At 37.0% G+C, this 18,674-nt stretch overlaps 1 protein-coding gene across 32 annotated transcripts in view; it reads right to left on the bottom strand.

Moving 5' to 3' along the window:
- LOC128163246 (arf-GAP with GTPase, ANK repeat and PH domain-containing protein 1-like) overlaps positions 1–18,674 on the bottom strand; it is a 43,732-nt gene that overhangs the window by 24,062 nt on the left and 996 nt on the right. For 30 of the 32 annotated variants that reach the window (XM_052827013.1, XM_052827007.1, XM_052826979.1 and 27 more), the window contains exons 2-5: positions 9,084–9,142; positions 8,531–8,618; positions 3,656–3,741; positions 1,636–1,777 (exon numbers count right to left, since the gene is read on the bottom strand). In XM_052827013.1, the coding sequence (XP_052682973.1) occupies positions 1,636–1,777; positions 3,656–3,741; positions 8,531–8,618; positions 9,084–9,142 (375 nt within the window). Of the gene's footprint in view, positions 1–1,635; positions 1,778–3,655; positions 3,742–8,530; positions 8,619–9,083; positions 9,143–10,964; positions 12,307–13,862; positions 14,519–18,674 lie in introns of those variants that run through there. The other 2 variants (XM_052826858.1, XM_052826813.1) reach the window with 2 other exon arrangements.

Genomic DNA, 18,674 nt, shown 5'->3' on the forward strand with positions numbered 1-18,674 from the left:
AACAGTGAAATTGGCTCATGGAGTTGATCATTATCCCAAGAGAAAGTTATTTATCTTTTTGCCACCTATTTATAATGAAGACGCTGATTAAAACTGAAAACATTCACACCGTTTTTTGGAGGTCATAATATAACTGCAGATGGTTCATCTCAAACTTAACCAAAAATAAAATGTGTTTTTAAGGTTTTAATTATTGAAAGGAAAGAGGCAATTTCAAAAAGGATAGATCAATTAACATGTATATCTTTTAGCATACAAATCTGTGATAAATGCATAAAATGGTCATTGTAGCATAATGTCAAAAACAGAATGAATTTAATGCAAATGTTCAGTAAGTTTGAATGTCTTTTAAAATGCAAAAGGTGAGTTTTCCAAATATCATTCATGATAGTCATACTGAAATTCACACGATCTATCATTTTTATTTCATAGTTATTCAAAGAAAGATACTGTTGTAGTATGATTGTATGAATACTGAGCTTGCTGTGTAATCTGTTTAGCATTATTGACAGAATGCAGACTTCTGCTAAATCAAGTTCCTAACCAAATGTCATGCATATAAATGTATATTGTAAATCATCTTTTATTCGTGACGACTTTATTTCGCAATTTACTTCTGATAGACTGGTTTGCGACCACTAAAGATAGCGACCAAGCCTTATCCAGACCCATCTTTTTATTACAACAACGACTGGTTCGCAACGAGAAATATTTACGACGACAATGTCCATTGCTAAAATTCTCACACTCGAATAAAATTTGGTTTAAAGAAAATATACCCTACAGTACATTAACTGCTCTGTTGATAAATCAATTTCTGTCAAAAATACTGTAATACATTTACAATAGTTGGATCCCAACAAGCTCTTTACAGAACAAATTAGAGCATGCATAAAACAAGTTCACCATAGACACTGACAAATCACTCATCAATTTATACTGTCAACTAATTCATTAATCATAATAGTTCCACAAACTGACTAATTCATAGAACATACCAGTTTACCAAATTGACTAATTATAGAACTTGGTATTCACCCAAATGACAAGTTACGGTAAATGTAATATATTTAGCATGTATAACATTTGATGGAAAATGATTTTTAAAAAAGTAAGCATAGATTTGAATTACGGTAAACGCATGGCATTTAGCAATGTACTTGATTAAGCGGACAGGCTTTCCTCCAAAAACGGCTAAAGAAAATAAATAGCCAATTGTAATACATTTACTGTAACTAAGCAGTTGACAGCATTGGTTGGTTTTCATCACTGAAGACTTTTCTTTGCTGACATGTCAATTACTTGGAACATTTGACTCACTGACCGATTGAACAATTGACATTCCTTGGGTTCCGACTAGGATGAGGGGGATTAAACCTACCAGGTCCAACTAGGATGAGGAGAATTTGACCTACCATGGGTTCCGACTAGGATGAGGGGATTTAACCTACCTTGGGTTCTGACTAGGACGAGGGGAATTTGACCTACCTTGGGTTCCGACTAGAATGAGGGTGGTTTGACCTACTTTGGGTTCCGACTAGGATGTGGATGGTTTGACCTACCTTGGGTTCTGACTAGGATGAGGGGATTTGACCTACCTTGGGTTCTGGTTAGGATGAGGGGGATTTGACCTACCTTGGGTTCCGACTAGGATGAGGGGGATTTCCGCAGAGTTCCTGTAGTGACACATCTTGGCGTAGTAGCTGTACACCGTCTGGAAGCTCATCTCATTCTCCAGACTGAAGACAAAGATGACAGCATCCACCCACTGGGTAAACTGAAACACACACACACAGATTTACATTACAAATGAAAACAAAGACTTACTAGAACAAACTTCAACAAACAAAGATTTACTGAAACAAAGCTACACCAAAACCATATAAATTAACTTTTTAAAATACAACATCTAATTATTTTGTTCCGATGTTTCTTTGTTTTTACATTTAACACACCGAGGATTGCAAACAACTTCTAACCACCTCTCAAGGTACCTCACTTCACTAGACTTTTTAAGACACCACATCACAAGATGGAGATTTAAATTTTTAGTTATACTGTTTGCATCAACTGATTTGCTTGTATATTGTCATAGCTCACTGGTTAAAGTATTAGGCTTGTGGACCACAGATCATGAATTTGAATCCACCAGGGGTTTTGTTTATATTTACTGAATAAAATATTTCAAAAATTAATTTTATCCAAAATTACGGTATACATTTTTTGCCTATTTGACTTGTGTATTTCTTATGCATCCCATGCATCATGCTATATATAACAATAAAGTAATTTTCTGCTGATTTGAGAAACTGTTTCAAGTTGTATTGAGGTCATCTTGTATGTTACATGATAAATATTCCAGTGCTTGTCTGTGTGACACTTCTATGTGTGCCTGGCTTGTATCGCCATGCCTCCTTCCATGGGGTTCTAGTGGCCTCATTTAAATTATTACACATTGAGTCTAGGATGGGGGGGGGGTGTGTGAGATAAGGGTAGGGGTAATTAATGATTTGTTGTTAGCTTTATCGGAAGAGGCACATATAACTTCTGTCTTTCTGAGCATGACTTGACTTAATTTTTATTTTTTGGGTAGATACACTGATAAATTTTGCATAATTTCTGAATTCTAACTCACAATCTGAGAAAAATATTCTAAAACCACCTCAAGCATGAGGGGCAATAAAACATACATATCATTCGGAAATATCTGAGAATCTGCAGTTTCAAAATAAACAACATTTTTTTAAGCACAAGATTTAAACATGATTTCTCATCATCACGGTGCACTTTTTGGCAATGTTGCAAAAAACTAACCCAAATGAATTAAATCATGCCGATATGCAGCATTGGTAAACAAGACCAGAATCTTGTGGTAGATACTGAAACAGTGAGCATATTGCTGCCTGTAGTCATTACAAGTTAGGTAACTCTCACAGCAATTGTAACAATTGCTTTGGTGGTTTGTAATTACCCCCCTTGACTTATATCTTTGATATATTAAAAAAACCCCACAGCAACTGATAGAAAAAAGATCTTCAATTTAAAAAAAAATCAAAAAGATAATTCTAAAATACTTTAGTAAAGATAGGAACAAGAAGACATTGCACTGCATGTTTTAGTATCAGATAATTTTACATAGTTATCTGACAACAAGAACACAAGAATTTCTCAAATTTGATGAAATGGATATATCTTTGATTTTGAAAATTTAGCAGATTTGACCTTGACCAATGACAAACTGACCTAAATATCATAGTGTTTCCCCAATATTCTATTAAACTGAGGACCATCTTTTTTTCTAAATTGCATAACAAAACTATTCACCTGAAAATTAGCTATAACCCTAGTAGTGTTATACCCTACCCCCTCACTATACTGTACTTAAACTATCATTGCAATGGATGAGCAACGCTATCCCTTTAACATTGTTATCTTCAAGTTATATATTTATCAAGAAAGCAGCCCCTCCTATATACAAGAAATATTTATCATGAAGATATGTACAGATACCCAATAACCCAGGGTGCACAACAAACCTGTCTGCACAATAATGCTTCTAGGGTTTATTATATCTTGGAATTCCAAATACTTTGATCAATCCAAACATAAGATGTGAGTGTTCAGAGACACACTATGTTTATCACATAACTCGCACCTGTAGCTCTGGAGATCCCCCTTCATCTCGGATCAGGAGCAGGTAACTCTGGCCATCAATGATCACCTCCTTTTTAAATCGTCCCCCTGACAAAAAAAAGAACAAGCTAGAATAAATCATTGCAAAGTATGCGCAACTTCAAGCTCTCAGCTCCGTCATATTATTTTAATAACTTATGGATAAAAAATTCCCACAAATAAAGCCCCTTTTTAAATGCATAGAAAAAAATGACGATAAGAATATATTGAATATAGTCTTAATTTTTGCTTTTGTTTCAGATAATTTGAGAAGTCTAACAAAAGGTTTGGTCAGGGAATAAACCAGTGGCTTGTGTACACAATGGTGAGCTCCGGGTCGCCATGTGGTAGCCTGTGTAAACATCTTAACCACTGTTTGTATTGCCTGACATCCCAAGAGCAGGGGGAAATTTAACACCAATAAAACAATTGCCCCTCATGACCCTCTTCTGAGGCCAGGTAAGGGGAGATAACCCTTGACATCTATGGGGATATATGAAGTCGACTTCAAAGTTAACTATCAGCAGCCTCTGTCGAAAAAATTTGTAGCTTTAATCATTGGAATGCAAAAATGAGCAGATATCAGCCTCCGTTTTTTATCGCTGTTCTTTCCAGCAATTGATGTAAAAATTTGTTCTACTGAAAATGTTTAATTAGCCATTTTTCCTTCTTCTCAAAGTAAACATGTGTATCCTGATTATTCATAATACAAACTAGCAAGCATGTATGAATGGCTTTCAAAATATATTGACTGCAAACATTTTTTTCCTAGCTTAATCCATCTTGTAGGAATCCTATTATATCTTTGATAAATAGCAAGGAAGACAAGGTTATCTCCTCCAATGCTTTATTTCATTAAAATTTCAAAAGCCAGTCTTCAGTTTTGAGCTTGGTGCCAGTGCACTCTTCCATCCCCACATCAGTTTGATGCAAGTTTGAAGATGAGTTTGACGAGACCAGCGTTTAACGACTGGCGTCCCATCAGTGCTCTCACACTTTTTACTGCTGATATTTTTTACTGACATTAGTTACTCTAAACCAGTTAGGTCATATCACAGCCGGATTTTTATACAAGTCTACGATTGATATATCTATGTTGATGATGCAGCATTCCTTCAATGTCAACTATCAGAACTCAAAATAATTCCATTTGCAGCACACCGAGACTGAGATATTTCATCTCTCTACACAGACAAGTCTACAAGCCTGCTTGAATTAAGGACTCTAGCCCTTGACCAACATCTTTTGACAAAGTCATTTGAACTACTAAAGCTTTATGATCAATATTTTGTAAAAATTATCAATCTCTATAATTTCTTTAGACGCAAAATATATAGTCCTGTACTCCTGTATTTCTTTTCAACTGGGTTTTGGCTTGTTTCAGGGCCTGGAATGGATGGAATTGAATGGCAGCATCAGTTAGTTCTCCTTTATACCCGACAGAAAAACAATTCACATCAAGATTTCCTCATCATAACTGAACTCCTGAGAGTTTTCTGATATTTCTCCACCACTATATTTACTGCAAGGTTCTGATGATAGATTGAAGATTTCTGTGAAAGGTTCCCTCAGAGTGTGACAGTGCTTGCTCTGTGACAATGCTCCCTGTCTAGTTCTGACCAGGGAAACACTCAGCGTTTGGCAGTAAGCTCTTCACTGGGAATCCCCCCTCCCTGGACACTTGGCATCATCCATGCCTACGAATCCCACCTCCCATAACACTTGGCATCATCCATGTATAGGAATCACCCCTCCCTGAACACTTAGCATCATCCATGTCTAGGAATCTCCCCTCCCTGAACACTTGGCATCATCCATGCCTAGGAATCCCCCCTCTCTGAACACTTGGCATCATCTATGTCTAGGAATCCCCCCTCCCATAACACTTGGCATCATCCATGTCTAGGAATCCCCCCTCTCTGAACACTTGGCATCATCTATGTCTAGGAATCCCCCCTCCCATAACACTTGGCATCATCCATGTCTAGGAATCTCCCCTCCCTGAACACTTGGCATCATCCATGCCTAGGAATCCCCCCTCTCTGAACACTTGGCATCATCTATGTCTAGGAATCCCCCCTCCCATAACACTTGGCATCATCCATGTCTTGGAATCTCCCCTCCCTGAACACTTAGCATCATCCATGCCTAGGAATCCCCCCTCTCTGAACACTTGGCATCATCTATGTCTAGGAATCCCCCCTCCCATAACACTTGGCATCACCCATGTCTAGGAATCTCCCCTCCCTGAACACTTGGCATCATCCGTATCTAGGAATCCCCCTTTCTGAACATTTGGCATTATCCGTGTCCCTTGACTCCTGCACAAGACCTTGTCCAAGTAGCGAATAGGACAATGCACTAGCTTCTCTCCGCTGTGACCCAAGTTCAATCTCAGTGATCGACAGTGGTTGAAGTGAAAGAGTATGGTGTGCACCCACTTGGACACATGGGTTTTTTCTGGGCACTCCGGAATTATCCCATATTAATGACCTACTTGCGCTAACATCCGTGCCAACGTAATATAATAATATAAGTTGTAGAACTTGTTTTTCTATCATTGTAAATAAAAAAAAAAAAAGTTCAGTTCAGATATTGTAATGACCATCTCTCTCTCTCTATCCTCCAGTGCATAGACAGAAATGATGTCCCAATGACACTTCAATTACCCAATCATCCACCGGCAACCAACCAGAAGAAACCGCTTACATAGTTACAGCAACACAAACAGGAAGAGCTGTCACTGCCATGTCACAATAGGATTGTATTGTATGCTAAGGTTTTTTTGCCCAATATTATCATTTTTTCCCATTTACATGATTTGAACCATTTTCAATTTACCACACAATACTTAATACAATGTCTTTTATATCATTTTAAATTACCGTATTTTTCGGGGCATAGGCCGGTATTTTTTTACTCCAATGCGCGAGCATCGGCTTATCCCCCGGGATCGGCTAATCATAGGCTCAAAGTTGAAAAAATTAAACAGTCAAATTTAAAATCCACTGTTTTTAGCAGTTTATCATTAAGGTTGTTTTTTTTTTCGTCCGTTTGAACTATTGTTTGATAGTTGCAGATACATAGATATAACAGAGCCCGTTAGTATATACGTCTCTGATAGTTGTCCCGTTGATAATTTTTGTAATGACATTGCGAGTAATTAAATGTACAGTACTGTACGAGGTATTTCTTTACAACCCAATTTTTCCCCCACGTTCACGTATGAACCCTGGAAACTATTAATGCGTAGTAAAAAAAAAAACGAAACCGGGTAGAATGAAATATGACGGAACTTTTGTGAATTTCTTTATGTCTGCGTTCGTGGGAATCACTGGTCTTGGGTGCAGAATAAATCAATGCTTTGTGTTTTTACAGTTAATTTTCTGTTGGATGAAATAACGGTATTCTGGTGTCGTGTGTATATACAAAGGTGTGAAACCCGTGACTAAAACACAGCCTGGGGGCACGTAGTGTACACCCTTACACCTCACCGCATTAATTGTGTTTTTAACATTACAACTTCTTTGCATAACGGCAAGTCACTTTTTAATTTATTAATGGAAAAGAACACAAATTAAATATTTCATGTGTGGTATTTCGTTTTCTCATTCATGCGATTACGGGGGATAACTCTATTTGAATATGAAACCACGTGTTGAGCTAATGGACGCCATACCCCAATCTACAAGTAGCTTTCAAAGTATTACTTGATTAAATGAAATTGAGCTGTAAGGTTTTAATAAAAATATAAAAGGTTTGGTAAAATATCATACTTAGTTCTATCAGACAGTACCACGGAGTTTGGTGTTGCAATTAAATTTACATAATGTAACATTACGATACCTAACGATATATACCGACGAATACGGAAGAGACCAAACAGCCACAAAACACAATTATATTTTTTTTAAATGTTTAAAATATATATGCAAATTTAATAACTTTAATTACTCTTTTGACTTTCTACATCGATATTCTGAAAGTATATACTTAATACGTCAACTTAAATTCCTTCATCATGCAGCGGTCATACTTTCACCATAGAAATCATCGATTGAAAATCGGCCTATCCCCCAATTCGGCTAGTCTATGGATTTTTCCTGAATTTTGTCTGAAAATGAGCAATTCGGCCTATGCCCCACATCGGCATATGCCCCGAAAAATACGGTACTGGTATTCATATTCATTTGGTAAATATCAGAAATCTAATTAATGCCTTTCTACAGAATCTTATTAGATAAGTGCCTATCCAACATGAGGAACTGCTCTCTAATATACAGGAAGTACTGAATTGTGATCTCAGAATCAGGTCAAAGTGATACTAAATCAGTACTTGGGTTAAACCTGTTTGTCAAACAGAAGCCTTCTAATTGTATTACTGTCAAATAAACTCATAAACATGTATATATTTTGAGGAATCTGTTCCAACCTTAAGACTAGTCATTCCAATGTTTTCAGACATTTCAATAAGACAAGCTATATCCACAGACCAGTTATAATATTCCAAGCTTTTGTAGTTTACAGTCAGATTTCTTTTTTATGCTACAAAAGTTCTCTTTCAATTTCCTGTTGCAGAAAATTACAGATCAATGTTGATCAAACCAATTTCTGCTTTTGGGACAGATAACAACAATATTCTGACATCCAGAATTGCAGCTGTCATTTCTGATGACATAATCAAAGCTTCCCTGCATGGTAATCTCCCGAGAAATGGAGACCTATCTCTGTGTTTGCTGTGTAGGAGTTAAAGTTGGAGAGTGGGCCAAAAGTTTCATTAAAGACTAGAATATGCATAGCAGGTCATGTAATAGACCCCATATCCCAGTGTATCCCTGAGGGGTTATATGTAACGTACCTTCTGGGGACTCCTCCTGCATGTATGAACCAGTCAGGTAGCGGTGAACCAGAGCCGACTTCCCACTGTGAACACTTCCCAGAATTCCCTAAAAAAGTGGTTCAAATAGTTCCATGATTGGTCAATATTTCTAACTGAATTTTCCAGCTGACTTGCATTTTGAGCATTTCAAGTTTTATTTTTCACTTATATAAAATTGACATGCTGTATACAGGGTTATTTTTTCCCTTCTTCACTTGCAAACTGGTTCATTGCATCTTAATTTGCCCACGTGTAGTTGTGTTTAAAGGGAGATCATTTGAGACAATGGAATTCATCAAGTCTTAAATTTGCCCTCGGACGAAAGGGGTGAAAATAAAGCAGGGTGAACATTTCCCGGCATACAGTAGTCATAATATACATAAGAACATTCGAATTTGTTAATCTTCTGTTGTCTTACTGCCTTAAAGAAGAAATTATATAGCGACCTTGACAGGGAGTACCCAGTATTTGTGACTGTGACAGGGAGTACCCAGTATTTGTGACTGTGACAAGAGGGAATGTCCACACTCACCAGTTTGAGATCCGGAACTGATCGACTGAGCGTCCATTCTTGGCTGTTGACAAAGGAATCTGAAATGAACAAAATACTCATCAGATTTTTTCCTGCATGGTCAAAAATGTAAAGGGTTACAAGATGTACAAGATCACAAGATGTTGAGGGTTACAAGATGTACATGGTTAAAAGATGTACAAAGTTACAAGATGTTCATGGTTACAAGATGTACAGGGTTACAAGATGTACAAGGTTACAAGATGTACAAAGTTACAAGATGTTCATGGTTACAAGATGTGCAAAGTTACAAGATGTACAGGGTTACAAGATGTGCAAAGTTACAAGATGTACAGGGTTACAAGATGTAAAGGTGTCCTAGAATGTCTGTTGTGTGTTCCATCACTTTCACACATCACTGGTCTGTTCATAACAATGTTTCGTAATTTCAAACCTCATCATCACTACCAATAATCTATTAAGTTGAATTATTCATTTAATGCATTTTCAATTAATTTAGCTAATTAATTTAGCACCTGTCCTCCCTATCCTGCCTCCAGATATTGGACATTATTCTGTCCCTAGCAGCCAGATATTGGACATGATTCTGTCCCTAGCTGCCAAATATTGGACACGATTCTGTCCCTAGCTGCCAGATATTGGACACAATTCTGTCCCTAGCTGCCAGATATTGGACACAATTCTGTCCCTAGCAGCCAGATATTGGACATGATTGTGTCCCTAGCTGCCAAATATTGGACATGATTCTGTCCCTAGCTGCCAGATATTGGACACAATTCTGTCCCTAGCTGCCAAATATTGGACATTATTCTGTCCCTAGCTGCCAGATATTGGACACAATTCTGTCCCTAGCTGCCTGATACTGGACACGATTCTGTCCCTAGCTGCCAAATATTGGACATTATTCTGTCCCTAGCTGCCAGATATTGGACATGATTCTGTCCCTAGCAGCCAGATTTTGGAAATGATTCTGTCCCTAGCTGCCTGATACTGGACACAATTCTGTCCCTAGCTGCCAAATATTGGACATGATTCTGTCCCTAGCTGCCAGATATTGGACACAATTCTGTCCTTAGCTGCCAAATATTGGACATTATTCTGTCCCTAGCTGCCAGATTTTGGAAATGATTCTGTCCCTAGCAGCCAGATATTGGACACGATTCTGTCCCTAGCAGCCAGATATTGGACACAATTCTGTCCCTAGCTGCCTGATATCTGTAATCACCCTGCTCTATCATGTACCAGGTATGTAGTTTACATGCAATAATTCGTAGCATGTTTAATCAAACTGACAGTGACAAATTCAGTAGAAATCTTCAATAAACTTTGTACAAATTTTATTACAATTATAAGTGCATATTACAGTCTTCTTGTACAAATTTCAGGTTTAAAAGGCACGGCGGATCCCATATTTTATAATTCTTGCATAAAACAATGGGAGTAAGAGGTTAGTGAGAGGGGTGCATCATGTCAGACTGGGGTGGGGTGGAGGGAATAGAGTGGGAAAGAGAATAGGATACTTTATGGGCACCTTCTCATAGTTCTACCTAAGGAAATACACAACACATATATCTGTCCTTAATCAAGTCTAGTTAAAAAACCACACTATTTCTACAATCTTTTTTTCAGAAAAATTGATAAGTCATATTGATTATCCATTTTTAGAAGAGTGGCCATATAATTTCTTTTATCACAATCAGGAGATAGAACAGCAATAGAAGCTGACGTGTGAATGAATGAAGCCATTTAGTACAAGTCATAAAGCTCCGGATCTGATAGACATTTTCTGTGGGTGTATCACCCATAAATCAGATCCAGAAATATCACAGAAGTATCAGAAATATGGTGAATATACGTTAAGCTCAGTATAGAGTCACTTACAGGCTGGGGCCGAGACAGGTTCACATGAACAGGCTGGGGCCGAGACAGGTTCACATGAACGACGCTTGGGTATGACAGAGCTGTCGGTTTTCGTCCTTCTGTACGGCAGCGACAGTCGTTTAAGCGTATTAATCATTACACCAAACTGTATGTAAATCCCTCACAAATAGGGGACATAACTCCTTATAACCGTTGTTGCACAAATCACACTCAACACTTTCTCAGATAAAAAAACATAACTATTGAGAGAAATGTCAATGCAGTATTTCCTCAGTGTCATCCGAAATCCAACCAACTGATGAAAGACTTAATCCCAGGAACTTCACCGGAATGAAATTTCCTTTTCACTGCTGATTAAACTGACAGGGAGGAAGAACACTGGTCTGCCATTTTATGTTACGAGTTTCTCTTTTACTGCCCAGGAATCCTTGCAGCCAAGTAATCAAGTCTTGATTAAATTCCGAACTTCTTAATAGGACCATCAAATCAACAACACCGTGAAAACCAGGCCGAAAAAAGAAATCACAATGGAGAATTGAGAATTTACTCACAAATTCAACCTCATGTCATGCCTGGCTCAATTTCATTCCACTTACAAATCACTCATGAAAATAAACAAAAAATTAGAAGACAGAATTCTTCATATTTCACCGGTTAATTGATGAGATTGTGATGTTGGATCAATAGATGAACAAGCATAGACCAGGTTCATCGAGGAGAGAGATACAGTTACTCTGTCACCGACGACTCCGATCAGATCAATACTGAGGGTGGTGACTCACCACAGGTAAAAGGTGGGGACCCTCCAGGGAACCACCGTCCCTCTCCTATAGACACAGCCCGACAGAAATCAATGGGTACCCATGATTTGTTATAACACGGCATTAAAGATTCATGAGGGAGCAGTCACTGCTCTTAGAGACCTGAAATAACCCACAATCCATCAAACATTCGGTGATGCTGAGTTGGAATCCCATGGCTGTCTGATCCACATCTCTATTGCTTTTCTTTTTTTTTCACAGACAGAAGAAATTTATTTGACCTGAATACTTGTCATTCAGTCTACAAGTCCTATCTCCAAGTTAACACTCTGGTCTCCCATCTCAACACATGCAATTTTTGTTTCATGAAATAAGCAAGTCAATCAATTATTCCATTGGGAGAAATAAAAATCCTCTTCCATTTTATAAATCATTCTATATTTTTACTATCGTCAGAAAAGCAGGTTACATTGACCAATCAGGATCGACAGTTAGACTCTCCAAATCTCTTCCCCCACAAGATTCCGAGTGAACCTACAGAGATGGGAGTCGTTCATTGATAAGTGAAACAGAACTCCTTAGTATCAACTCTCTGTTTCCGACCACTGCCTGAAACAACATGCACCATCTAAGACTGTTGCTCCAAGTTCTAGTTTTGGGTCAATTATCAGGAAATCTTTAAACTAAAGCCCGCTGCTTCTAAAGAATAATATCTTTCCCACTGCAGCATTCCTCCCAATTCTTCCAGAGTGTAATCTGCGCGTTGATAATTCTATTGTTTAACCTCAGGACTGCTGTCTTAAAACCACTAATTAAATTGTAACAAAAATTGCATCCCACTGCCAGAAAAAAAGATGTAAACTTTAAGACAATTACAATTCTGGAATAAAGTCAAATTTCAGCTTTCTTCAAGAAATCTTCAAATTACCAAAAATTTGAACTTCACTTCTTCGCATCAACTTCATGGGTGAAAAGCTCACAAGATAAAATAAATGCTGTTTTTTTTTATCTATTTTTAAATCTTCGTTTTTTTCTCCAAAAATAATACAAATGACCCAAATCTTAACTTTGTCTCTAACTTTGAATCAAATTATTCAAACTTGAGAAAACATCAATTTCGGGTTCCCCACCAAGCAATAACCACTGATCTACAGGCAGAATCACTGATCCACTGCCTCTATCCATTCATCATTTCAAAACACCTGGGAAATTCAACATAAGCTATCTTGCAGGAAACTTAAAGTTATAAACTGAATATTTTCAGTTTATTTGTCCAATGGCCACTACTCTTTCAGTAGATCTTTGGTCAGTACAATTGTCCCCTCACAGTCTGACATGTATATTCAAGTTACCTCTATCCTAGGAATCAAAAAGACTGGTAATTCAGGTGAGGCTCAGGTGATGTGGGAGGAGGGGAGTCAATGTATAATCCATTTACTGATTAATGCAGGTTATTGGAACAGCGGCAGTAGTAAGTGGACACAAGATCAAAGCCCCTCAATCCCCCCAGGGTGGCTGATTAGACTCGTGACAGACGAACATCAAACACACCAATTACAGAAGCATTGACATATCGTCAGAACAGGATGCTAGGCACTCAATTCACAGAACCAGCTTCATCAGAGAACAAACACTTAAGTGTGCTTTATGCTTTATTGAGTTTCATTTTTCTGCAATTAAAATGTGGCAATCAACTTTTAATATGCAATTTTGCAGTGTCAATGCACATGATGCATATTGAAGCATTATTTTTTCATCAGAAGTAAAAGGAGAAGGTAAGTGCCTGTGGAAATTATAAATGACTTTGTGACTATATCAGAGAGTGCCAGAGAAAATGAAGGAACTCGGCGTCACATAAATCAAATAGAATATTCATCAGCATTATACCATTCCTGACAGAGATTGATTTTTTTTTTTTCAAGGAAATGAATTTCTGTTAATAAAAAAAAAGACCCCCCCCCCCCCTAAACTTTGAACCAAAAGAAGAGAGGTAATTCCTGCATGTACAAGCATAAAGTAGTAACACTTGAAGCTGTTGCATTACATACTCATAATCTGACCCAGGTCAAACTCTTCAGTTCTTGGCAGAATTACTAAGATTGTACACCTGTTCAACAACATTCCCCACATCTCTCACCTGATTCTAAAATGACTCTCATATACACTCCACATATCTTTCCCAGCAGCATTTTCTCATAAACTTCCGTGGGGGTCTGTCTAAAATTCCAGTATACTACGGACTACAGAAGCACTACAATCGCCTGGAAACCCCATCTCTACATCCGGAGAAACCTTGGATCAGACGCTTACAGAACATTGTATGCCATCACAATAAACAGCAATTAAGGACAGACATTATACTAAAGAACACGGAACGTCCATTGGTATGATTGCCCAGTCATCTGGTCCAGCATTTCTTTGAATGATTACATTCCCACAAAATAACATTTACTAACATCTGACGGAGAACTCGTCCATTGCGTGGCCTGTGGAGTACCTAACGTACCACCGACGTATACTAACATGTATTGATTTTAAGTCAAAGCCCTGCGATTTTCTCCACTAAAAACCATCACCAGTGTTCCAATATTCCTTAAAAAACTTGTCTTTTGTTATAAATCAGATCTTGTCAGCCCAGTTGATAGAAGCTGAGGAGAAAATGTTGAAAGGGGAAATAACTGCCATAGCTGTCAGCAATGTGAATAAGTCAAAGGGCAGCAATTACTTTGGCTGAACTCTCCTCTAGATTACTGGTAAAAAGCTACTGAGTGTTCCAAACAGCAGCTTTTAGAAACAGGATATTGAATTTATTAAACTGACAGTTCATTTTGAAACCTTTTGTTAAGATTAAACAGTCATTCTATAAAGCATAAAATAGAAGCAGTGAAACATAATTGTTAATCCATTCCACATTCATTGATTTTGTGACATAACACTCCTATCTGGGAAAGTTTCAGTCGCCAGTAGATAAACTAATTCTACAATAAATTCAATGGATGGTCTGTCATCATCTAAATCAAACAGTTTAATTGCAAGCCATCGATTCTTGAGACAGAGTACCTTTTTTTAACTCTTGCATTCATGGCTTAATGTCATGATGTTCATTTAAAAATGTCACGTTTGATATAAAAATCACTTCCTCCTCCACCTAAAATATCAACAATACAACAAAGACAGAAGATGAATAAGCCGGTCCAATACAGAGTGAACAGCTTTGTTATTAAAGGGTCATCAACAGAATATCAATAACACATAACAGACAGAAGAGGGAAAACTCCAAACAGTGTGAACACTGAATGTTAAGAGTCGTTATCTCCATTGGCCTATTTTGTTACATCAGTATAAATTGGTTTAATTGTTAAAAAAATATAAATTAAAAAAATCATTGCAATTTTGAATTTAAAAAAAAAACGTGAATTAAAAACCCCACAAATTGTAATTATTTCTTGATGAAATCTTGGTCAAATCTGGTAATACAGACATACAGGACTGAGGTTCTGTACCATGATGGTCCCTTAAACTTGAACGCATGGTCTTGTATTTTGTGTAGTGACTTTATAGTAGATCTACTGAAAAATTCAGTCTCACAATATCTGTGTTTTTAACAGGTCGGGTACACTACCTTATATAGATAGCATTATTTAACACGTGACAGTATTTACGTCAAGCAGATTCTCCAATCCATTGAATGAGTTGCAATGCATGACGCTCTACAACGTGTTTACGATTCAACAGACGCACGTGGTTTTTGTCTGTTTTATTCACAATATTTAATTGCTTGCCGGAATGTTTGTACATCTTGATTTTTACTTTAGAAGGTAAAAAAGGAAAGATTACGTACCATTAACTTTGTTCCATGCTCACATTGAAAAATACCGTTGTTTTAGTTGATCAATTGTTGCTTCAAAAATGATCAGTATCAAACGACTGACAAACATACGCATACAAGTACAAACAGATCTTAATAAGAAAAAGCGCACAATTGTGTTTTGGTGACTTTATCATTGTGCACTAGAAATAAATACAAGTAACTGTACACTTTTAACATACGTGAATAGCCACGGTACTAGAAATGCACACATATACAAACGCAGAAGCGCAAGCTATGCAGCATATAGTATTTTGTCCGTTAAGCATTCTGATGCATGTCCCTGAAGAAAATATCAATGCGGATTCTAGTATTGTTGTCTCAAATATGGGATATCACGTGAAAAAACGGTACTCACTGCTTCTAATTCTATAGGACGTACCTCTCTTTTGAACATTGACAATGGGGTATTTAAATAGGTTGATATAAGTCCTCATATGCAATATTTTTTAAATGTGAGCATAGAAATTGAAGTTCAGACATAATTGTCCATATTAATTTCATAAATTCTGAAAAATCATTCAAAATGAGTTTCCAAAGGACAATTCCAAATGGTATATATTTTCAATACGCTTTGTATACACTGAAACTTGTAGTAGCCCACAATACCTTGCAACTCATTCACTTGATTGGTTTGTCGATAAAAGTAAACAAATGGCTAATTGAGTATGCAAATTTATGCCAACGTCACAAAATATAGTGGTCTCGACCTGTTTAACCTCTCACACCCAGTGTAAAGCATGTAAATGAAATTACAGAGGAGGGAAAGTAACTCTTACATAACAAAGCAACTCCAATTTCCCAGTTATCTCCCTGTATACAACTGTGCATTCTGTTTATTCCACAAGTGACTGAAGTTAAAATTTTTGGTGAATCCATGGAGTTTGTATATTTTTGTTAATTTTGACAGTACACACAATATAAATCCTGACATTCTCTACTAGACGGTAAATGTGAAATTCACTTGTTATGATTGTCATTGACTCAAAAACAGCTATACATATTGTAAATGGATGGGTCAATAACACTTCATCCAACCAAAACAATACCCACAGGGCTTCTATCACCCAGACTGGCCTTACATATTACTTACATCTATATATACACATATGTCTACAGAGCAAGGTCAGAAGGGGTCAATGGAGAGGGGCGGGACACAGGGATTACTGGATTACCCAGGGTTCATCCATTTACTGAGCTAGGTGTTCTCTAAGAGGCTGGGGTCAATCTCTTCCTCTCACACAATACACGCTGTCTCCCCCAACCTCCACTACCAATCGCTCACTAAGCCCGATGTTTACATTCATTTTTTGGGTTTAACTTGGCAAACTACTCCAAAAAAATATTTGGGCAGCATTTCTTACTTCACACATCGTGTTTTTCTGCAGATTAAAATTTCAGCGTAGAATGGAGAAGCAGTGGAGCACAATCTTTTCTGTTTTTATGTTAATATCTGAAGGTTACTCCTGAAGTGTAAATCAGGACAGAGCTTTGATCATTAATGAATACATCATCTGTACCAGGTGTGTGAGACAGAATGGTGTTCTCCTGCTGCTACAGACAGAGAGATGCTCTGTGGGAGCCACACCAAATCATTCCCCCATTGTGAGGCTGACATTGAAGTGTATACTCCTTTCTCTCTATACTCTTACAACAAATAAGATTAATAATTGTATTGTTACCACAAAAATGAAGAATTATTCCACTGCACTCAAGCTTCCTGGCCTTATCTGTAGGCATTATATTTGTCTTGTTTACTTGAATTATTGGTCACAAATAAATCATGGATTAGGGTTCCAGAGAATTTATGCATTTTCCCACTAATATAAATTCAAACAAAACATGTAAAAACAGGACATAGGATGTCATGTACTCTGAAACAAGAGGAAGCAAACTGTAGGATTCCTGTGGAATAAAGGGTTTCTAGGAAGTCACAGATTACATCATCAACTGAAAAAAATACAAAGGTTTTAATCTGGTTCACTCTTAGTATGGAAATATTTTTTGCACATGAGAATGGGGAAACAGGCTTTCAAAAAAAAACACCAAAAAAAAAGCAACTAAGTATATTTACTGGGGATTCCATTTCCTGACATACATGATACATTGTACATCCAAAACAATCTAGCTAAGTTACATAGATGTATTTCCTGAAATAGGAAACTATTGTTACAGATACGTGTTTGATTATGGAACAAGAGCAAATATAGCCAGAAAAACACAAATAAACTCATCACAGATGACCCAAATAACTGATCCTCAAGATTTTCAATTTCAGTGTAAAAAGCTCATTAACGTGTAACAGAACTCGCCAGCATCTGTAAGGTTTCATAAGAAGTACAAAAAATCAATGGTTACTTTAATCCCACACCTCTAACAGAGAAAGGTATACAAGGTATACACAAAATAGATAGTGACTGAGGCTATCTCTGGTTCATCTATTGTTGTTGTTCCCAAGGTGTGATGTGTATAAGGGGTGGAGAGAGCGAGGCAAAAGTCATTACTGACATTGAAATCAGAGAGGAATAATATCCTTGAAGAAAATCATATCAGATAAAAGTCCTTAAGTCAAGAGTCTGAGAACTGTGCATAAAGCAATGACTGAATATGATATTGTGAATGGCAACTTGACCTACTCACTCAGCCGATTAGATCTGTAGTACACGTTACCGCTAAGACTATCAAAGAAGAACAAAACTCCCATCCCTTTGAGTTGGACTTTTTAAGACACTACGTTGATTTGTTTATTTACACAGGCAAGTTTGTCTCATGTGAATTTAATCTGAGATTTTTTAAAAAGAGCACTTACATGAATTTCATAAGAAACTGAGAAATCATAACAAGTGCATACAATTAATCGTGTTTATAAGACCAAATTCGGAATAATTTATTTTCACTTGAAATTCAAGTCAGGCCAGGTCATTGATGATATTCTTAAATTCTATAAACTTAGTAGTACAATAAAAAAAACAATCAACATACATGTCTTACATGTACATAGATATGACACAACAATAAAAATTGATTAATGAGAAGATTAAAGAATATTGTTAAGTTGTTATGATATATATATTCTGATTA

This window comes from Crassostrea angulata, chromosome 1 (genome assembly GCF_025612915.1).
Source record: "Crassostrea angulata isolate pt1a10 chromosome 1, ASM2561291v2, whole genome shotgun sequence".
NCBI lineage: Eukaryota > Metazoa > Mollusca > Bivalvia > Ostreida > Ostreidae > Magallana > Magallana angulata.